Source organism: Dipodomys spectabilis, unplaced genomic scaffold (assembly GCF_019054845.1).
Source record: "Dipodomys spectabilis isolate Male_0828 unplaced genomic scaffold, ASM1905484v1 ptg000231l, whole genome shotgun sequence".
NCBI classification, from domain to species: Eukaryota; Metazoa; Chordata; class Mammalia; order Rodentia; family Heteromyidae; genus Dipodomys; species Dipodomys spectabilis.
Window position 1 is genome coordinate 7,459,266 of NW_024870908.1, and position 23,435 is coordinate 7,482,700.

The window sequence follows — 23,435 nt, forward strand, 5'->3', positions numbered from 1 at the left end:
GAACTGGCTTAGATCTCAGGCTCCTGAGTAGCTAGAATTATAATCATGAGCCACCAGTGCTTGAAAAATCTGACTTAAAACTTTTTTTTGAGGGCTGGGAAGGTAGCTCAGTGGTAGAGCCCTTGCCTGAGGCCCTGGGTTCGATTCCTCAGCACCACATAAGCAAAAATAAAAAAGCCAGAAGTGGCGCTGTGGCTCAAGGGGTAGAGCACTAGCCTTGAGCTGAAGAGCTGAGGGACAGCGCCCAGGCCCAGAGTTCAGACCCCATGACCGGACCCCCCCCCCCCAAAAAAAAAAAAAAAAAAGAAAATTCCGGTACCATCTCCAAAAGTAATTCTTGGCCATGTGGAGCCATCTAATCTCTTGTTAATGGTTGTTACGGACAGGTGGCTGGATCAGACAGTGCTTAGATTCTTCCTATCTTGAAGATGCCCTACATAATACCCTTCCTTTTACTATGTGACTCAAGGTTAAGAATCATGGAAATCAACCTCTAACTCATAGTAGTCTTATTTCACATGATACTTTGATGATAGCTAAAGTCAAGAGTACTTTATAAAACGTTTATCCATATTCTTTTGTTACTATTAGAAGAATATTATACATTGTTGATACATTTCATAAGGACGTGTGTGTGTGTGTGTGTGTGTGTGTGTGTGTGTGTGTGTGTGTGTGTGTGTGTAAATTGTTTTTGGACAAAAGGTCTTGCTATGCAGCCCAGGCTAGTCTGCAACTCATTATTCTCTTGCCACAATGGCCTGAAGACTGGATTACAGGTGTGCCCTCACAACTGGGTCAGATCCAGTCTTTTATGCCTAAAATATAAATATTTTTTTCTTGAGTCTCTGCGAAAGTTGACATACACTTCTTGACAGAATGATAGCATAATTCTGAGAATTAAACCACATCTTTCTTTCTTGTATATGTTTAAAATATGCTGCTTACACCAGTGTTTAGTTTGATTGGCAGGCCAGACTCTATTGAGAAGATCCTTGAATGAAGATGTTTAATTCTGTCAATAGGAACTCTGTTAACGAGAGGGTAAGGTTGGACAGTATGTTGCTTCTTAGTTAGGCTACGTGAACTACAGCTTGCCAACATAGAAACCCTAAACAAAAACAAAAACATAAGCAAATACAAAGTCTCAAAATTAGAACACATTTCATTTTGTTTAGATTTAAATAATAAAATGAACATTTGAAAAGTTTTGAGAAGTTAGGATAAGACTATGAGGGTAAAAGGAGCTATATCTAGTTTGTATCCTGGGTTACAAGATCTTCACAATTCTTTTTCAAAGAACCAGTAAAAATTGCCATATTTGTTATTTTCCTTTAAAAGCTATCACATGAAAATGAAAAGGAAGTAACATATTTAATGTCTATTTTATAAGCAAACTGAACGTTAAGGAACATAGTAATGCTGAGATTATAGGCCAGGGGCTGGTGATCTTTGGCCAATGGGTGATCTTTGGCCCTGCTAAGGCCAATGTTTTTTTGGATAGGTCATAGGGCTTGAAGTCAGGGTTTGGGCTTTTTTGTCCAAGGCTAGCGCTCTACCATTTTAAGCCACAGCTCTACTTCTAGTTTTCTGATGGTTAATTGGAGGTAAGAGTCTCATAGGCTTTCTTGCCCAGATATCCTCAGATATCAGCCTCCTGAATAGCTAAGATTACAGGTGTGAGCCACCAGCGCCTGACATTAAGGCCTATTTTGTTTGGCCTTAAGCTCAGAATAGAATCATATAAATAGATACATGCTATGTGGTTATATAAGTACCTGTGTAATATCCTTAAAAAATACCTACTATCTGGTCCTTTAAATAGAAGTTTGCTGACCTCTGTTCTAAGCAAAAAGATGTATTTATTGTTGACAGTTAAGTGTTCAGGTGCCGGGAAATATATGTCCATTCATGGTTGGTGGGCCAAAAACCTACTCCTAACAACTTGTCACAGCAAAATGCCCAGTAAATTGTGGCTCATTTTCAGTCATGTAAAAGATTATATATTTGCTATTTATTGCTGTGACACAGATTATTCCAAAAGTTGATAGCTTAAAACAGCAAGTATTATCTCACATAGTTTCTGTGGGAGAGGGATTTGGATGTGGCATGGATAGGTGATTGAATCTCCAGATTTTTTCAAGAGTTTGCGGCCAAACTATTGACAAGGCTACAGCTGGATTCACTTCCCAGGGTAGGATGCACCTAGTTCTTCACACACAAAGCAGAGCAACAAACAAACAAACAGAAGCAGATGAGCATAAGAATTTAAATAACTTTCTTTAGCAGACAAAAATAATCATGTTTTAAGTATACAAAAATATATACAAGCTGTTGATGGTGGGATGCATGTCAATGAAATTAAAGGTCCTTGTATTTTTCAAAAATAGACTAAAGATTTTAATTGTGTGAGTCTTTGGTATATACATGTCATATTTATATAGTTTTATATATAGTTATATATATTTGTGTATGTGTCTCAATATCTACACTGATAATTGAAATAATCAATAAAAAAGCATAATTTACAACACGTATGTGGACATAACTGAAAATAGGATGAGAAAAAAATCCAAAAACAGTAGAGAAAAAGCCATGTGTATATGCAGGACTGGTAAAAAATACCAAATGATAGGTATAAATGTGAATATATTACCAGTGATCCTCATGTTAAAAGACAAGTATTGCCAGATGCTGGTGGCTTTGTGCCTGTCATCCTAGCTACTCAGGAGGCTGAGATCTAAGGATCACAGTTCAAAGCCAGCCTGGGCAACAAAGGCTGTGAGACTCTTATCTTGAATAAACCACCAGAAAACAGGAAGTGGCGCTGTAGCTCAAGTGGTAGGGTGCTAGCCTTGAGCTGAAGAGCTCAGGGACAGTGCCCAGGCCCAGAGTTCAAGCCCCACGAATGACAAAAAAAAAAAGGTATTGCTTTACTACATACAGTCACCCCTGCTGCTTTTGCCAAGCTTTTGCCTGGTGGAGCCCTGTCTAGAGTTTACATGCAGCAGTCTAGCAAGGCCTACGTCTGATAGAAACAAGCTTGCATTCTGCTTCAGGAATTTCATATTAAATTGCCTGCTTTGTTTTACCTTTGTGCCAGCACCAGAGCACTAGGATTGAACTCTGGGCCAAATGACTTCTTTTAGTTTTCTTGTTCATTGCTGGCACTCTGCCTTTTTTATTTATTTATTTTTTGGGTCAGCCGTGGGGCTTGAACTCTGGGCTTGGGTGCTATCCCACAGCTCTTCAGCTCAAGGCGCGCGCTCTACACGCTCTACCGCTTGAGCCACAATGCCACTTTGGGTTTTCTACTCATTTATTGGAGATAAGCGTCTCATGGAGTTTCCTGCCTAAGCTGGCTTTGAACTGCGATCCTCAGATCTCAGCCTCCTGAGTAGCTAGGATTAAAGGCATGAGCCACCAGTGCCCGGCAGCACTCTGCCTTTTGGGCCATGCCTCCAGTCTAATACTTTGCAGGTTAACTGAAAATATAGTCTCATAGACAATATTTGCCAGGGTTGGATTCAAATTGATTTCTTCCAAGTCTCAGGAGGCTGAGACTTGGAGTAGCTAGAATTAAAGGCATGAGCCACTAGTACCTGGCTTAGGAATTCTTTTTAAATGAAGTAACAAATTCTTCTATTGTTTATTTGATACTTGAAAGCAAAAACATCTCAAATGATATAATGCTTTTTAAAAATGTATTCTCTAAAATTAGGCTTGCTGAGTATTATGTTTAACATAAACTCCCTTATCTAATATCCCCAATACTGGAAGTACCAATCCATGCTGGACAGCCATTCGGTGAGGGTGTTAGTGAAAAGATTAATCATTGGGCTATGTTTATTTATTTTTTTGCCAGTTGTGGGGCTCGAACTCTGGGCCTGGGCGCTGTCCCTTAGCTTTTTAGCTCAAGGCTAGCGCTCTACCACTTGAGCCACAGAACCACTTCTGGCTTTTTCTGTTTATGTGGTGCTAAGGAATTGAACCCAGGGCCTCATGCTTGCAAGACAAGCACTCTACCACTGAACCACCTTCCCAGCCCCATGGGACATGTTTTGATAGATGACCTTTAGCCTCCCTTCCAACACTGATAGGCTGAAGCCTACCTAATGAACACTTCCTCCATGGTGGTGACAGAGGCTGCAAAGCTGGAGATTGCCAGCTCTGACTGGTTCAGTTCCAGGTCAGCAAATAGAGATTCAAACCTAAAAAGGAAAGGACAGTTCTATTTCTGAAAGTCTGCAGGTGAATCCTTTACCACCCATACTTCTCTACAGAGGAAAAGGCATGGGCCATGTGGTCAAGATTTCTGTTTAAATCTCAACTTTACCTTTAGAACTAGAGCACAAGAACTTGAAAGAGGGTAACAGAAATTCTTTTGGATGGTTCCTGTAGGTATATGCCTAAAACATCTAGCACATTATGTAGATGCAAAATCATTAATAATCAATTTTTTCCTTTTGAATAGAGAAAAACAATGATACTATTTTTGAAGTGCTTTATCTCTCTTTTATTTTTCTTTTTAAAATTATCTTTAAGTAGTTGTATTTTGAAGTGCTTTCTAAATGCCAGGAGAGTGTTCTTAGCCCTTTTACATGTTCTAGAGATCAAAAGTCGAAAATTGACTTCATTTATTTTTGTCGACATTTGTCTAGGTATTTTCAAGCTCTGTGATGAGGCATATACACATAAAGAGCGTAACTCTTTATGGCATATGGACTCACCGTCTCTTCTTGTGACCTAAAAATTCCAAGTCTCCTCCCCACACTGTGCATGCCAGTCCTCACTCTTCATCAAGACGTAGTGCTTATTTTCCTCTCCCTTTAACTCCTCTGAGCAAGAGAATGTGATGGGAGTGATGTTTTGGTATTTCTGAGCCCAGGCCTTAAGCAGAGGGGCTGTTTTTAGTTTTCTCCCCTTTTGAAGAGGCACTCTTAAGATCCCCCTCCTTGGACTTTTCCTACCTTGCTGTAAGAAGTACATTCAGCCTTGAGAGGCGCCATGTGCAGGAGTTCTGAGCGCCACTGTCAGCAGCCCGGGAGCACCCAAGTGACAGACAGGCAGTACCGTCATCCCCTGGGAGAAGGATCCTTCCATCTAGTTCATTCTAGGCCCTGGACAACTTTAGTCTCAGTCATTATAAAAACTGTCTGGCTGAGTCCAGTCAGGCTAGACAACTATGAGAGGCAATAAAATGGTTGTCATTTTAAGCCAGCAAAGGTTGAGGTAATTTGTTTTTTTTTGTTTGTTCTTGTTTTTTTTGGGTCCGGTTGTGGGGCCTGAACTCTGGGCCTGGGCGCTGTCCTTCAGCTCTTCAGCTCAAGGCTAGCACTCTACCACTTGAGCCACAGCGCCACTTCCGGCTTTTTGCTTATGTGGTGCTGAGGAATCAAACCCAGGGCCTCATACACGCAAGGCAAGCACTCTACCACTGGGCCACCTTCCCAGCCTCTGAGGTAATTTGTTATTTGGTAATATACAACTGAAACAAAATTTGATCCCAGAAGCACTGTAACAAAATAAAAAGAACTAGAATGTGCAATATGGCTCTGGGATCAGATAGTAGGAGTGTGAAGGCAGGAGAATTCTAGACAGAGGCTGGAAGAACAGTGAGAAAATTCTTTAATTTTTCATGTCATCAGAAATATATGTGGCCACAGTTTCAGTTGCTGTAACAAAAGATTGAAAGAGTATTTAATGAACTTGTGGGTAAATTCCTATGGGTATGTCCAGTTATAATGTTTCAAGTGTTAACTGGTTTATTATAGTTGCACATGACAAAACAAAAATGAAAAAATGAAACAATCAAATGCTTAACAAAAATTAAAGAAAATACAGAGGCACTGTGACAGTCTTTCCAGTAAAAGGTCTTGGAATTCTCAGGGACAAAATGAAAGCTAAAGTAATGACAATGAAATATTGCTTCAGAATAAAGAATGGTTTCACTCTCCAGCTCTGAAGCCCTTTGCTGAGAGCCAGTTGATACATTTTCAGAGGTACACACTGCTTAGCCTCAATCATCTGGACAAAGGATTCTAAAATTCAGGCAGGCACTGTGTTACATTATCATGGCTCTTAGCCCAAGGGGGCCTGTGCATGTGTGTGCGTGCGTGTGTGCATGTGTGTGTGTGTGTGTGTGTGTTTCTTGTGGTAGTACTGGGGTTTGAAATCAGACACTAGCACTCATCATGCAGGTGCTCTTCCACTTGAGCCTTGCTCCCAGCTGAGAGGAAGTGGATTTGAAGACTGTGAATATAATTTTAGTCTAGCAAAGTTCATTTCATGACCTGGTTTTAGGAAATCTACATGGTATTGGACAAAATTTTAAAAATGGTCTCTGGTCTATCTCCTATAGGCAGGAAAGATATAAGTAATCAGTTTTTATGAAAAAAAGGAATGTATGTGTATATATAATATATATGAGGCAAAGTCAATAGCCAGTGAGTGAAGTCAAGACCTGATCAAAATCACTCTTAAGAAACAGAACAGTTGGGGCTGGGAAGGTGGCTCCGTGGTAGAATGCCTGCCTTGTATGGATGAGGCCCTGGGTTCGATTCCTTAGCACCACATAAACAGAAAAAGCCAGAAGTGGCGCTGTGGCTCATGGTAGAATGCTAGCCTTAAGCTGAAGAGCTGAGGGACAGCACCCAGGCTCAGAGTTCAGACCCCACGACCAAAAAAAAAGAAAAGAAGAAGCAGAACAGTGTCTTGTCTCAATTAATATACATTTCCTGACCCTAAAAAAAGCCGAAATTGATAACTCCTAGAATTCAGAATGGCTAAATATTAACAACAAGGTTATGTACCTTTTATGTACCTCTTATTTGTTCAATTCTGAATAGAAATATTCAGAAATATTGTGATGATCCTACCCATGTCATCATGTCCAATGAACATATGTGGATCAGATAATTCTCTCTTTAGTTTCAGATCTTCAAATAAAAAGAACAATACCCAAAGAGTCGAATCCAAGTCCCACACTTGAGAAGTCTCACTGGCACTTAGACGTGTTCCAGACAATGAGATCCTAAGTCTGTGCTGATTCTCTAATGGGCTGAGGTTTAGGGTCATGTGTCTTTTGCCGGTGGGCATATGTGAAGGACATTATTTCTGTGGCCAGCATATACTGTGCTAACCTCTCAATCCATACCTGTGTGTGCTCTCTTTAGGAAGTATAAATATTAATTCTTCTGCAACATCAGACTCCAAAACTGCATTTGGTATGTGATGATAGATAAGACGACAGAGCTTCTGTGTGTCACAGAAAGGTGTTTTCAGTAAAGTCATATAGTAGCCTGCACCTGAAATACCATGTAAAAGACCATAAAACCATTTTACTCTATACTTTTCTTCTTGGACCATATTTAGTTTTCTGAAGCTTACAGTGGGACTGTGCTTGGGGAAAGAAGCTGAACAGCCCTATGTGCTCAAGTTTTAACCATAATGAACTGGCCTTGGGAGCTCTGAAATTCTATTTAGGAGTCTTCCTCTGCTCTGGAATTGGAAGGTGACTGTGGCAAGTTTTGCAATGCTGGCACATGGAGGTGATGTTAAGTCAACACTCCCATTAAATGATAACTAACTTGAGGAAGTGAAGACTTAGTAAGCAGATGCCTTGAATATTAGGACCAAAGATATTATATAAAAATTATACCACAGGGTTAGAGATGTAGTTCATTAGCATAGTGCTTGTCTACCATACATGAAACTCTGAGTTCATCCTCAGAAACTCAAGAAGAAAAAAAAGCGAAACAAAAACCCCATAGTTTTGAGGAAATACACCTTGTAACATTTGAACCTTTTTTTTTCAGAAATCAGTAATACTTTTTTCTAACATATAGGAAGAGGGAGTCATTTGACTAACTTTTTTTTTTCTATTTTTTTTTTGGGGGGGTCTGGTCGTGGGGCCTGAACTCTGGGCCTGGGCACTGTCCCTCAGCTCTTCAGCTCAAGGCTAGCACTCTACCACTTGAGCCTCAGCAATACTTCTGGCTTTTGCTTTTTGCTTATGTGGTGCTAGGGAATCGAACCCAGGGCCTCATGCATGCAAGGCAAGCGCTCTACCACTGAGCCACCTTCCCAGTCCCTAACTTTTATTTTTTTCTATTAGTGGTGGGGCCTGAACTCTAGGCCTGGGCGCTGTCCCTCAGCTCTTCAGATCAAGGCTAGCGCTCTACCACTTGAGCCACAGTGCCACTTCTGTTTTTTTCTGTTTATGTGGTGCTAAGGAATCGAACCCAGGGCCTCATGCATGCAAGACAACCACTCTACCACTGAGCTACCTTCCCAGCCCCATCAACTAACATTTTTTGAAGCCATAAGACATGGCAGGCACTGTTCTAATTAATCATTCACATGGGGCTTTCACTGAACAAGTAGGAGACAAATTGGACACTGGTGGCTCATGCCTATAATCCTAATCTCAGAAGGCTGAGATCTGAGGATTGCAGTCCAAAGCCAGCCCAGGCAGAAAAGGCCATGAGACTCCTATCTCCAACTGACTACCAGAAAATCCGGAGTGGTACAGTGGCTGAAAATGGTAGAGCACCCAGGACAGCACCCAGGCTCTGAGTTCAAGCCGCAGGACAAAAAAAAAAAAGACAATAAAGCAAAAATAAATGAGGACAGTTAATATTGGAAATGTATAATTTTAAACACAATGAAGAAGGAAGGCTGTCACTGAGAATATGACATCTATGTAAGGGCAACCAGGTAGTGACCTGAGGAGCAGAGGACAGCCATTCATGGCTGGGAGAGCAAGATTAGCAAGAGACCTGGATGGAGGCTACTTAATTTCCTCCTTATTCCTGTTATAGGTTCCTCCTCTGGGGTGAGTAGATGGGAAGTCGAGAGGAGATCACTTCCCACCCCTGTCAGGACCCTTCACAAAGGCTAACGGTGGGCAGTGCCCCTCAGCACAGCAGGCAGCGGTGCTGGCCCTGTCACAAGACGGAGGTCCATCTGCCACCTGCTGCCCGCCACTCACCATATTTCTGCTTGAGGAACAGAGACGACCCACAGCACTGCAGCTCCCCATCTGCCATGATGGCGATGCGGTCCCCCAGCAGGTCAGCCTCGTCCATGAAGTGTGTGGTCAGCAGGATGGTGCGGTCACTCTTCTGCTGCTGAAGAAGGTCCCAGATGGCCCTCCTGGAGATGGCGTCCATGCCCGAGGTGGGCTCGTCCAGAATCAACAACTGGATGGCAGAGGCAAAGTTGTGACAATGGCAGAGCCGCTTTCCAGACCGGGGCTGGCTGTGCTGGGGACCTGCTAAGCTACCTTGAGTTCTAGTGCCCAGATACGTGTTCAGTGTGTGTGGGGAACCTGGCCTGGCCTCATCAGGAGGTGGGGTGCAGCCGCCCCGTACCTTGGAACCCGCTATGAGGGCAATGCCGATGGAGAGCTTGCGCTTCATTCCTCCACTCAGGTACTTGCATGGAGAACTCCGCTTGTCCTCCATACTGAGAGTGTATAGCATGTGCTTCACTTCTTCAGAACACCTCTTAGGTGACAGGCCTTTCAGCTGCAATGGTGGAGGATGGAGTGGGAAGATGAGGCTGTTTATCTAGGAGGGCCAGGCAGCCAGGGAAACTATACAAGAAACTATTTTCAAGGAAAGTGATAGACTTTTTCATGTTGAACTACATAAGTAAGTGTATGACAGTAAAATTAAATATGGCGGCATGTTAAGACAGTAATACATCATGAAGTGGCATTTATTCTAGGAATGCCAGTGGTTCAACATACAAAAAATCAAATGTGAGTTTTAAAGAAATAATTTGTCTGGCTCTTGTCCTTGGTTTTCTTTTTTTGGGAGGGGGAGTCCAGTCGTGGGACCTGAACTCTGGGCCTGGGCGCTGTCCCTCAGCTCTTCAGCTCAAGGCTAGCGCTCTACCACTTGAGCCACAGTGCCACTTCCGGCTTTTCTCTCTTTTTTTTGCTTATGTGGTGCTGAGGAATTGAACTCAGGGCCTCATGCATGCAAGGCAAGCACTCTACCACTGAGCCACCTTCCCAGCCCATCTTGTCCTTGGTTTCTGGAAAGACCTTCCTAAAGCCTTGGAATGTCCAATGCTAGGACTGTCTGTTACATGTGGTGGCTACCCAGGTCATGCTTGGATTATGCTAAGGCAGTAACTCAGGATGGGAGCTGATCAGACCAGGAAGGTCAACTGTGTAATTAAAGGGCCTGAGCTTTGAGTCATACACCCTCAGACTCTCAGTACTTTGGGATGGGAGGAAGGTTGGATTTTTAGTTCATTTACATGACCAATGATTTAATCATTCCCATCTATGTAATAAAATGCTAATAAAAACTAACTACTTTGAGCTCAGATGTGCAAGCTGGTCAGCATCCATTTGCCATGAATCAGGTGAAACAGTCTCAGGACCAGCTCCACGCTCAAGACTCTCCCAGCCCAAGCCGGGTGCTCATAGCTCATGCCTGTAATCCTAGCTACTCAGGAGGCTGAGATCTGAGGATCAAAGTCTATGAAATTCTTATCTCCAATAAACCACCAGAAAACTGTAAGTGGTGCTGTAGTTCAAGTGGGTAGAGTGCTTGCCTTGAGCTGAAGAGCTGAGGGACAGTGTCCAGGCCCAGAGTTCAAGCCTCATGACTGACATAAAAAAAAAAAAAAAAAACTCTCCCAGCCTACACTTATACCATATGTTTCTTCTTTTGGCTAGACTCCAGTAGTACCTCAATAATCAAGTAATCATAAGTGCAACACTTTCCTAGGTTCTGTCACTCATCCCAGTGAATTTGTGAATTCTGACAGTCATCCCAATTATGTAGTGGGGCTTCCAAGTTTACAACCATCTTATCAGAAGACTGTTGGAAGGTTTCTTGAATAGACAAATTCCTTTCTTTCTTTCTTTCCTTTTTTTTTCATTTTTCTTTGTTTTTTTTGTTTTTGGTCCTGGGGCTTGAACTCTGGACCTAGGCGTTGTCCCTGAGATTCTTTTTGCTCGAGGGGAGCTCTATACCACTTGAGCTACAGGCACCACTTTGGCTTTTTTGAGGAGTTTATTGGAAATAAGAGTCTCACAGAGTTTCTTTTCCTGGGATGGCTTCAAACAATGATCCTCAGATCTCAGCCTCCTGAGTAGCTAGGATTACAGCCATAAGCCACCGGCATCCAGCCACAATTACTTTCTTAAGATATGAATTCTTGGGGCTGGGAAGGTGGCTCAGTGGTAGAGTGCTTGCCTTGCATACATGAGGCCCTAGGTTTGATTCCTTAGTACCACATAAGCAGAAAAAGCTGGAACTGGCACTGTGGCTCAACTAGTGAGAGTGCTCGCCTTGATCTGAAGAGCTGAGGGACAGCGCCCAGGCCCAGGGTACAAGCTCCCTGACCGACAAAAATACGAATTCTGTGCTAACTTCATTATCTGCATCAAATTACACTGCAGTACACAACATAGTAACAGACAAAAACCACATGATAGGGGCTGGGAAGATGGCGCGGTGGTAGAGTGCCTGCCTTGAATGCATGAGGCCCTGGGTTCAATTCCTCAGCACCACATAAGCAGAAAAAGCCAGAAGTGGTGCTATGGTCCAAGTGGTAGGGCGCTAGCTTTGATCTGAAGAGCTGAGAGACAGCACCCAGGCCCAGAGTTCAGGCCCCACAACCGACAAAACAAAATAAAACAAAACAAAAAAACCCAAGATAATCTCAGAAGACAGAAATGCATTTGTCAAAATCCAACAACCTGGGCTGGGAAGGTGGCTCAGTGGTAGAGCGCTTGCCTTGCATGCATGAGGCCCTGGGTTCAATTCCTCAGCACCACATAAGCAAAAAGAAAAAAGCCAGAAGTGGCGCTGTGGCTGAAGTGGTAGAGCGCTAGCCTTGAGCTGAAGATCTGAGGGACAGAACCCAGGCCCAGAGTTCAGGCCCCACGACCGGAACCCCTCCTCCCCCAAAAAATCCAACAATCTGCAGGGCGCCAGTGGTTCATGCCTGTAATCCTAGCTACTCAGGAGGCTGAGATGTGAGGATCATGGTTCAAAGCCAGCCCAGACAGGAAAGTCCATGAGACTCTTATCTCCAATAAATCACTAGAAAACTGGAAGTGGTGCTGTGGCTCAAGCGGTAGAGAGCTCACCCTGAGCTGAAGAGCTGAGGGACAGCGCCCAAGCCCAGAGTTCAAGCCCCACAACTGACAAAAACAAATCAAAACCAAAAAACACACACACAAAAAACCAAAAAACAAAATCCAACAACCTTCGGTGATTTAAAAAATAGTGGTTTGATTTTTTTTGTTTTTTTTTTTTAGGTCCGGTTATCAGGCCTGAACTCTGGGCCTGGGTGCTGTCCCTCAGCTCTTCAGCTCAAGGCTAGCGCTCTACCACTTGAGCCACAGTGCCACTTCCGGCTTTTTTCTTATGTGGTGCTGAGGAATCGAACCCAGGGCCTCAGGCATGCAAGACAAGCGCTCTACCACTGAGCCACCTTCCCAGCCCCGGTTTGGTTTTTTTTTTGAATGGAAAGAAACCTCTTCAGCATGTAAAGAGCACAGATGAATTGGGCATTGGTGACTGATGCCTATAATCCTAGCTACTCAGGAGGCTGAGATCTGAGGAATGTGGTTTGATGCCAGTCAGGACAAGAAAGTCCATGAGACTATATCTGCAATGAACCAAAAAAACAGAACTAGAGCTGTGGCTCAAGCGGTAGCTAAAAAAGCTCAGGTTCAGTGCCCAAACCCTGAGTTCAAGCCCTAGGACCAACAAAAAAGAGCAAATATGAAAAACACACAGGCACCATCATAATTAACAGTAAATCTAAAATTTTTCCTTATAAGAAGGGAAAGTAGGGAAGTAGGAAGGGAAAAGAAATCATCCAGGTTGATAAAAAGAATACAACTATTTCCCACAGAGACTGTATGATCTCACATATAGAGAACTTGACAAAAATGAACTGTAACTTAAACATACTATCTTTCCCAGACCAGTTTGGCAATATTATTATTATTATTATTATTATTATTATTATTTTGGTCGGTTGTGGGGACTGAACTCTGGGCCTGGGCGCTGTTCCTCAGCTCTTCAGCTCAAGGCTAGCTCTCTACCACTTGGACCACAGCACCACTTCCGATTTTTTCTGCTTATGTGGTGCTGAGGAATTGAACCCAGGGTCTCATGCATGCAAGGCAAGCACTCTACCACTGAGCCACCTCCCCAGCCCCTGGCAATCTTATTTGAACCTGTAGTTACTTGTGATTTGACAGTGGGTGGCGATCTAAGTCTAGGTTTCTGCTCTGAACTTAGTGACATAAAATAGGAGCTTGTTAGACTAGTGGAAACTTAAGAGACCTGGAAGTGGGAGGGGTGAGGGAGGGGTGGGGGGGGGGAGGGGGAGGCTGGGAAGGGATGTGAAGGGTAAAAAAAGGAGGAGGCTGTAATGCTTGATAAGAAATGTACTCATTATCTTGCCCATGTAATTGTAACCCCTCTGTACAGTATGTTCACAAAAAAAAAAAAAAAAAAAGAGACCTGGAACAGTTTGGGCTAATATATCCCTTCATAAGGATAGTTATCCATCACTATTTCTACTAAATATTCATCAACCTAGATTTATTGAGTAAACTGCTGATGTCAGGGCCATCAAATTTAATTATTTTGGCTTGTATGGAAAACACATTTAAGTATACCACCACACCCAGCACAAATTTGTTTTTTGTTTTTTAAGGGGGATGTGTGTGATACTAGGGTTTGAAGTCTCATACTGGCCAGGCAGATGCTCTTCCATCTATCTACATCTCTACCCCTTTTGTGTACTGATTTTTAAGTTCCTAAATACCTTGGAATTTCCTGATAGAAATGCCTTTTGTTCTAATGAAGTGATCTGTGGAAGGCTCCTGGACAGTGTCAAGATGGAGCTGGTCATCAGAAACACTAAACCATGACTAGAACCTTGCAACTTTTAGCCTCACTCCTCCTCCTCTAGGGAAGAGGGAGAGGTAGGAGACTGTACCAATAATTCATCATGCCTAAATAATATAGTTTGCATAAAATCACTGAACTATGGGTGTGGGGCGTCTGGGTTTGGACGACAGTGTTGTAGTAGGAGAGAGCATGGCTGGTTAGTACCCACATACCCTGCTGTATGACCTTCTTCATCTGAGTGTTCATCTGCCTCCTTTACAATAAACTACTCAATGCAAGTATGTTTGTTGCTCTGAGTTTATGAGCAATTGCAGAGATTACTGAACCTGAGAGGAAGGCTATAAGAACCCTCAATTGGTAGTCAGTTGATCAGAAGTACAAGTGACAACTTGAAACTTATAATTGGAGGGGCTGGGAAAGAGGCTCAGTGGTAGAGCACTTGCCTTGCATGCATGAGACCCTGGGTTCGATTCCTCAGCACCATATAAGCAAAAAGAAAAAAGCTGGAAGAGGTGCTGTGGCTCAAGTGGTAGAGCACTAGCCTTGAGCTGAAGAGCTGAGGGACAGCGCCCAGGCCCAGAGTTCAGGCCCCACGACCAGACCCCCCCCCCCAAAAAAAGAAACTTATAATTGGCATCTGAAGTGGGAGAGAGTCTTGGGGGATTGAACCTTTGACTTGGGCAGGGAGTACAGGTAGTATCAGAACTGAATTATAGGATAACTGGGTTGGTGTTGGAGAATCTGCCTTCTCTTCTACTCTCAATAGTCTCACATCAAATGTGTCACAAGTGTTGACAGTGGAGAACATATGAGTGTTCCTTTAAAAGATCCTCCCCAAAATGAGTCAGAGAGCTGCAGCTTTACTATCCCAAAGAAGGACACAGAGGAAACAGATCTCCGTTACCTACCAATTTACCTGAGCATAGAAAGAAAGCTGTTCTGCTACTGTAAAGTTTTCAAATAAGATATCTTTCTGGGGACACCAGCCCATGCTCTTCCGAATTTGAACCATGTCGGTTGAAATGTCATATCCATTGATATATGCTTGTCCACTTGAAGGGACAGTAAGGCCTAGAACCAAGTAGAAGAAACATCCTAAAGTCACCTTCAGTCAGAGGATTCAACATTACCAAGGCCTAATGACTCTACACCCCTTTGTTTACTCATTCTCCAACAAGTCCTTATTCTATTTCTTTGCCACTGTCAGCCAATTAGTAGCATTCAAGGAATATATGTTCTGTGTACTAGTGTATGAGGATGTGTGGGGATGGTTAGAGACAGGAGGTACCATTTCTGCTTTTAAGCAGTTTCAATCTGGTTAAGTAACTAAAACATATGCAACTCTAAAACAAATTACATCATTTTAGTAATGTGGTGAGGGAAAAAAGTATTTTGGGAATACAAGTCTTGAATTGAGATCCTCGAAGGCAAAGTTTGCAATTTTTCCTTTGATTCCCAAGAAATATATGTTCAATGAATGAATAAATAAATGCATTCACTGCCACATATATGCCTGTAAAACCCTAAAGGCTGCCTAATAGCAGAGTATCTTTGTCTTTATTCTCATTAGGATGAAAAAGGCGTGTCAGGCTGTGAAGGTGGCTCAGTGGTAGAGTGCTTGCCTTGCATACCTGAGGCCCTAGGTTCGATTCCTCAGCACCACATAAGCAAAAAGAAAAAGCCGGAAGTGGTGCTGTGGCTCAATTGGTAGAGCGCTAGCCTTGAGCTGAAGAGCTGAGGGACAGCGCCCAGGTCCAGTTCAGGCCCCACGACCAGACCCAACAAAAAAGAAAAAGGCAATGTCTTTTATGCAAAAAAATAAAGTTGGAAAAAGAGAAAAGAGAATAATAAAGAAAACAAACTAGGTGTCAGTGGCTCAGGCCTGTAATCCTAGTTATTCAGGAGGCTGAGATCTGAAGATCACAGTTCAAAGCCAGTCAGGACAGGAAAATCAGTGAAACTGTTTAAGCACCAAAAAGACAGAAGTGGTGTTGTTGTTCAAGTGGTAAGAGTGCTAGCTTTGAGCAAAAAAGCTTAGGGACAGTACCCAGGCTCTGAGTCAAGTCTCAGGACCAGACCAAAAAAAAAGTGAACATATATAAATTTGAGGGTTTTTTTTTTTTTTTTTTGGGTCCGGTCATGGAGCTTGAACTCTGGGCTTGGGTGCTGTCCCTCAGCTCTTTAGCTCAAGGCTAGCGCTCTCCCGCTTGAGCCACAGCGCCACTTCCAGCTTTTTTTTCTTTTTTCTTGTGGTGCTGAGGAATTGAACCCAGGGCCTCATGCATGCAAGGCAAGCACTCTACCACTGAGCCACCTTCCCAGCCCTAAATTTGAGTTTTTAATTGCTTTTTCCATATAATAACGTATTGAGGCTATTTCTCTACACTCAATATGTGTGTGTGTGTGTGTGTGTGTGTGTGCGCGTGCATATATATATATTTTTTGGGGGGGGGTCGGTCATAGGGCTTGAACTCTGGGCTTGGGTGCTGTCCCTGCGCAATTCAGCTCAAGGCCAGCGCTCTACCACTTGAGCCACAGCGCCACTTCTGGTTTTCTAGTGGTTTATTGTAGATAAGACTCCCACGGACTTTCCTGCCTGGGCTGTCTTTGAACCGCGATCCTCAGATCTCAGCCTCCTGAGTAGCTAGGATTACAGCTGTGAGCCACCAGCGTCCGGCTTATACTCAATATATTTTTAAGTGGATTTGGTATGTCAAAAGACAGGAAAAAAAAAGATAGAAAAAAAATCTTTTATGAATACTGTCAAATTACTGAGCTGGGAAGGTGGCTTAGTGGTAGAGTGCTTGCCTTACATGCATGAGGCCCTGGGTTTGATTCCTCAGCACCACATAAGCAGAAAAAGCTGGAAGTGGTGCTGTGCCTCAAGTGGTAGAGTACTAGCCTTAAGCTGAAGAGCTGAGGGACAGTGCCCAGGCCCATAGTTCAGGCCCCATGACTGACCCTGCCCCTCAAAAAAAAACCCACTGTTTGGGTTTTTAAATCTTCTACTCTGTGTTTAATAAAACATTTATGAGGGCTGGGAAGATGGCTCAGTGGAAAGAGCGCTTGCCTTGCATGCTTGAGGCCCTGGGTTCGATTCCTCAGCACCACATAAGCAAAAAGAAAAAAGCCGGAAGTGACGCTGTGGCTCAAGTGGTAGAGCGCTAGCCTTGAGCTGAAGAGCTGAGGGACAGCGCCCAGGCCCAGAGTTCAGGCCCCACGACCGGACCCAAAAAAAAAAAACAAAAAAAAAACAAACATTTATGATCATTTTGGGGACAAAAGATTAAAAGGTGGTGTTATTCTATCCTAACTTTAACAAATCTTCATGTAAAGTTATAATAACGGAAGAATTAATAGAAAACCCAAATAGCCCCCCACAGTATAACCCCTGCTTTCACTGTATTTGATGTCGGTATAATTTGTGGAGGGGAAGGGGAAAAACAAATCGTTTAAATAAGGATACAGGTGGACCTGTTGCAACAAAGAGAAGTACAAGTTGTCAAGTCAAAAACGAACTTTACAACTTGGGAGTGGGGGGAGGATGGGAGGGGAGGGAGGATGGGAAGGGATGGGAAGGGTAAACAAAGGAGGAGGCTACAATCCTTGATAAGAAATGTACTCACTATCTTGCCCATGTAATTGTAACCCCTCTGTACAGTATTTTCACAATAAAAGAAAAAAGAAAAAAACAAAGAAAACTCAAATAGCCACATATTTTGCTGGACAGAGAAAAGGGAGTCTAAGACATTACCAGCTTCAGGACCTTTCTGAAACAACCATGGTATGGAGGCCCTTTGCTGTCTAACATCCAGGACAAGTAGCCATGTTTTCCTTCCCAGCCAAGCACATATGAATCCCATGTGTGCCTCTGATTGGTATCACTTTTGCTGGGACAGAGTTAACACTGTTTTCTATACCAAGTCACGCTAGTAGAAATCTGTGGTGAAGCTTCTCTGATATAGCATTTATTGCCTTATTTTGGCAGTACTTGTAATTATATTAAGTCATTTATTCAATGGTATCTACAGTGTAAACACTGTTGACCCAGAAGTAAACAAAACCAATTCCTTAGTGAGGAGGATAGGATTGAGGAGACACAGAAGTCACACACATACATACAAATGAATGAGAAATGCTGGGAACAAAACAAGAGGGAAGGAAATATGGGAGTTTGTAGGGTGAAAAATACTTAAGGCCTCACTGTAATGATCTAATATCTGACTTGCCTCTTTGACACTTCTCTTGGGGGTTGTGGTTGGACCTTCTTTTCAGCAGTAAGCACCTTACAAACACATTAGGAGAAAGACTCCTAACTGGCCACACCATCAAGAATAGCAAAGCCAGCTGGGCGCTGGTGGCTCATGCCTGTAATCCTAGCCACTCAGAAAGCTGAGATCTGAGGATCATGGTTCAAAGCCAGCCCAGGCAGGAAAGTCCATGGGACTCTTATCTCCAATAAACCACCAGGAAACCGGAAGTGGTGCTGTGGCTCAAGTAGTAGAGGGCTTGCCTTAAGCTGAAAAGCTGAGGGAAAGCGCCCAGGCTCAGAGTTCAAGCCCTATGACTGACAAAAAAAAAAATAGCAATGCCTATTCCCAAAAGAGGACCACTTTGCTAGAAACACCAGTATGCCCGTCTAGCATACTATGAGACTCAGAATTGATCCTGACATACATGGAGCCCCTCCGTTGAATATTTGCTGGCTGAGGGTTGATTTCCAAAGTTCTGCAACCAGAAGGCTGACCAAAAGCACCTCCCACAAAATGTCACTATTTGTTGCCCTTCAAGTTTTCTTTTTTGTTTTTGTGGTACTGGGGTTTGACCTCAGGGCCTCATGTTCACTTAGTTTGCTTCTTTGGCTGGCACTCTACCACTTTAGCTTCAAGACCCAGTTTTTGCTGATTATTTTGAAGGTGGAGTCTAGAAAACTTCAAACTATCATCCTTCAGATTTAAGCCTGTGATTGCAGGTGGAAACCACTAGCACAAACTCTTTAAACGTTTTTAATAGAAGGTTGAAGACATTTACATGGCAGTTGTGAGCAAAGTCACAGCAGTCTGATTGCTTTCCTACAGTGTGGTGCTCTGACTGGCTTCTAGAGCTCCTTGAAGGTTGAAAATGCATCTCACTGATTTGTTCAGAACTTTATGTTTGTGAAGCCTTTAATAAATGTATGGCGCCTTAGCTAGGCATCAGTGGCTCACACCTGTAATCCTAGCTACTCAGAAGGCTGAGATCTGAGGATCGCAGTTCAAAGCCAGCCCAGGCAGCAAAGTCTGTGAGACTCTTATCTCCAATAAACCAATAGAAAACCAGAAGTGGTGCTGTGGCTCAAGCGGTAGAGCGCTCGCCTTGAGCTGAAGAGCCCAGGGACAGCACCCAAGCTCAGAGTTCAAGCCCACAACCAACCAAAAAAAAAAAAAAAATATATATATATATATATTCCTCTTTTATTAAAGAATTTTCAAATTTACAGAATAATATTTTAGTTGATTAGATGCCAAAAATTAGACATAAAATTACTTTAGACATAAAATTATTCTGAAACTAGAATCATTTTCAAATAATTCACAGGCATTATTCTAATTCCTGGGGCAATCAAAAGTTACAGACATTTATGGACAATTTTTTTGAAAGATTAGCAATGCCTAGCAATCATAAGAAAGTTTTATCTGGAAAGAAACTTCTAGTTACTGTTAATATCTTCTCATAGTGAATGACACTGAGTTCTGCAGATTGACTGAGAGAGGCAAAGATTTCCTTTTCCTGGCATGGGGTATACTGAGTAATCAGATGTTAAATAGACAGTAAAAATAAACAACAAATGGTGTTTCGTTAAAGTATCAATGAGGTCTATCAGGAGAAATGAACCCCCAAATTTAGCTCTGCTAACGCTTTCTTCAGTGCTTCCTCGGGAGGGCTGACCACAGATAGGTACCTGTGAGCATGGAGCAGGTAGTGGATTTTCCAGCTCCGTTGTGTCCCAGCAACACGGTGATCTGCCCCCTGTACAGATTCATGTTCAGATCTCTGACTGCTATGTATTTATTCCTTCCTCTGTGAAACACCTGTGGAAGGTCAAGGCATGAATGGCAGTGTAACACCCACACCCAGGAAGCAGAGCACTTAGCTCACACCTTGTTGCCAGAGTCCTTCATCACCATAGTGCTCTATGTGGAGCAAGGCTCTGCCATGACCTGTGCAACAACAGTTGCCTCTGTTTTTACACCAGCAAGACAACAGCACAATCTGGTTTTCAATTTGATATTGTAGGTAAAAGTTACATACCACATTATGAAGAAACTGAACTAGGTAACCTGAGGGTAGGGATGGGAAGGGGGAGATTGGGGGAAAATGATGGAAGGGGTGGTATTGACCAAGAAGCCTTGTTCTTATAACCTGGCTGATGGAATTGTAACCTCTTGGTACACCCACATAATAATAATCATAATAATCACAATAATCATAATCATCATCATAATGTAATGTACCAAATGACTGAATTCCAGTGAAAGTCCAAAGGTGTTTGGTACTGGAGATGAGAAGACACTCCTTCCAAGAGACACATGAAACTTTCCATGCAGACATTTAACTCCATGGCCAGAAATAGGGCATTTAGGGCTACATCTCTAACTCTGAGGGTAGCATTACAGAAGTGACTGAAGTTCTCAGTCACAAAGGATACCTTGTGATAAGAATATATTTTACAAGAATAAAAATATATGCTTACATTGGCTGTTCTTAAGTTCTTGGAAGGAGGTGTGTGAGCTGATACCTTGTACAGATGATGGATTTCAATCCCTCTTATCAGATCAGTTGGCTCTTCCTGCATGAACTGACTTCCCCTAGTTTTCTCAGAATCTTCCATGTGCAGCAGTGGCCTTGTCACTGGAATATGGTTCCCAAGCCAGTAGGAGGGCTGCAGAGGAAGTCAACCTAAGCATCAATCATTTATGTGGACTCTTCTGGAAAATAAGTGTTTTGGTAAATTGGCATCCGTATCCCCACCCCAAAGGCAGTTTACATGTTCCAGCAAATACTGAATGGGGCCTAGAGAAGTGAATCTACTTGGCTACAAACTCAACGCCAGTCAACTGAATTTCAGTCTGACCCATGCTCCTTAGGAAGGAACTGGGAGAGCTGCCTCTTCTCCAGGTTCCTGATATACTGCCAAAGCCACTGTCCCAGCAGTCAGCATCCCTGGAGCTAGTGGCTGGGGCCTGGAGAAATACTGGAGCTAATAGTCTATCCATTTCTCCACAATCTAAGAAGGGATATGAAGCAGAGTCTGTAGAGGGCCCCATCAGGTGCCTGTGATTTCACTGGGATTATCAGCCCAGGGTAGGCTACCAAAGGCACTGATGAAGGACTAAATCAATCATGAGAAACTCAACTTCGAAAGAAAAAGTCATTCAAGAAGAGAACTGATTCTGAAAACTGTGGGAGTTATCAAGAAAAGTTATATCCCTATAGGTGTCCTGTAGGGAACAGAGGTCTTAGAATACTTCAGGGTGTCTCCTGTAGTGCGACTGAATGGAGAAGAATGGGAGAGGGCTGTATCACTACAAGTGGAATTCTGTATGAGACTGGACCCCACTCAAGCTCATTGCATCAGCTATAGAGCAAGTACCAGAGAAACTAGGGCTGGTAATCATGCTCCATTAGCTCCATTAGCTGACAGTCATATTCTATTAGCTGATAGGTTTGTGATAAACACAGGATAAATTTCCTGGGGTTTAAGATTTTTAATCACTGAGAGACACAGGAACATGAAAAGCAACATCCATTAATAAAACAGCAGCATTAGAACTCACCAAAGCAAAGAAGTACCAGGACTTGGGGGTCTGAAAGTTCCCTGGGAAAATGTTCTCCATGTACCAGGCTATCAGACAGTACAAGAGTGAGTCCAAGAGTAGCATCAGCAGCACTTGAGTGAAGCTGAACTCTCCCGTGATACTGCCTATGTTCCACCACTGTATACCTGTGCCTGTCACAGAGGAAGGACAGGACTGTATCAAAGGCAAAGAAGTCACAGAACCTTCCAGTCAAATAGTAAAGGGTTAGGCCAGGAACAAAACTATACTATTTGCATCTGTAACACTGTAAGATCAACCCAAGGTACAGGAAGAGGGAAGAGATTTTTAAAAAAGTTGCTCCTATGAGATAAAGCTTGCTGTAAAGTGGTAGTACTTTTACCAACACCAAAAAGTAAGAAATGAGACATAACCTTAAATACACATCTCTACACTTGTACATATGCTACTGGTATACCTTCCCACTCCTCCCAATCTGTTCTGGCTAATTCTTACCTTAACGATCAGCTTTATGGCAGTGACTCCTTCCCAAGGATCGTGTACCCCTATTCCTTGTTGGGGTGACATGCCCAGCCCTTTGTATATGGATCCCCAGGATAGCTCAGAGGAGATCCTGTCCTCCACTGTCAATCTGCCCACTCATCACTGTCTCCAGTTCCGCAGTCTCTGGGGCCAAGAACTCTTGGTTTTTAGTATCCCCAACATCTGGCCACCTGAGACCTGAGGACTGCAGTTCAAAGCTAGCCTAGGCAGAAAGTTAAGACTCCATCTTGAATTAACCAGCAAAATACCCAACTGGAGGTATGCCTAACGTGATAGCAATGAGCAAGCCAGCCATGGACAGTGTGAGGCCCTAAATTCAAATGATAGCACTTGCACAAAAAAATGGAGGGGAAGCTGGGTGCTGGGTGGCTCACGCCTGTAATCCTAGCTCCTCAGGAGGCTGAGATCTGAAGATCACGGTTAGAAGTCAGCCCGGGCAGGAAAGTCTGTGAGACTGTTACCATCAATAAACTATTCAGAAAAAGCCCGAAGTGGTACTGTCGCTCAAGTGGTAGAGCACTAGCCTTGAGCAAAAAGAGGCTCAGGAACACCATCCAGGCCCTGAGTTCAAGACCCAGGACCCACAAAAAAAATGGAGGGGAAATGGGGGAAACTATGGGACTCAATCCCTTCCTTCTTACTCACTGGTTCACACTATAAGCAGTTACTCCACCCGTGTACCTCCCGTAATGTGCCTACCTCCTCCCAAAAACAAGGCAAGGGGACTTGCAAATCTGTGTGCCAAAATAAACATTTTCTCTTTATAAATTAACTACCTCGGGGCTGGGAAGGTAGCTCAGTGGTAGAGTGCTTGCCTTGCATGCATGAGGCCCTGGGTTCGATTCCTCAGCACCACATAAGCAAAAAGAAAAAAAACCAGAAGTGGCGCTGTGGCTCAAGGGGTAGAGCGCTAGCCTTGAGCTGAAGAGCTGAGGGACAGCGCCCAGGCCCAGAGTTCAGGCCCCATGACTGGACCCAAAAAAAAATTTATAAATTAACTATCTCAAATATTTCATTATAATAACACAAAGATAACTAATACAGTCCCATACAAATCTGTAAAAAGGATATACTCAAGGCAATGAGAATAAAGAATATATACAAAGTACTACATTATTTGGAAGTTCTAAAATACTATCTCAGCTTCTAGTCATAAATCTGTTGTTCTCATTTGCGA

At 43.1% G+C, this 23,435-nt stretch overlaps 1 protein-coding gene across 1 annotated transcript in view; it reads right to left on the minus strand.

Moving 5' to 3' along the window:
• The window catches only part of LOC122123729 (ATP-binding cassette sub-family A member 17-like), a 63,496-nt gene that overhangs the window by 21,559 nt on the left and 18,502 nt on the right, over positions 1-23,435 (minus strand). The window contains exons 9-17 of the mRNA XM_042698147.1: positions 21,716-21,888; positions 20,677-20,820; positions 19,840-19,969; positions 14,815-14,969; positions 9,372-9,527; positions 8,990-9,200; positions 7,154-7,304; positions 4,110-4,208; positions 946-1,108 (exon numbers count right to left, since the gene is read on the minus strand). Of these exons, the coding sequence (XP_042554081.1) occupies positions 946-1,108; positions 4,110-4,208; positions 7,154-7,304; positions 8,990-9,200; positions 9,372-9,527; positions 14,815-14,969; positions 19,840-19,969; positions 20,677-20,820; positions 21,716-21,888 (1,382 nt within the window). The remainder of the gene's footprint in view (positions 1-945; positions 1,109-4,109; positions 4,209-7,153; positions 7,305-8,989; positions 9,201-9,371; positions 9,528-14,814; positions 14,970-19,839; positions 19,970-20,676; positions 20,821-21,715; positions 21,889-23,435) is intronic.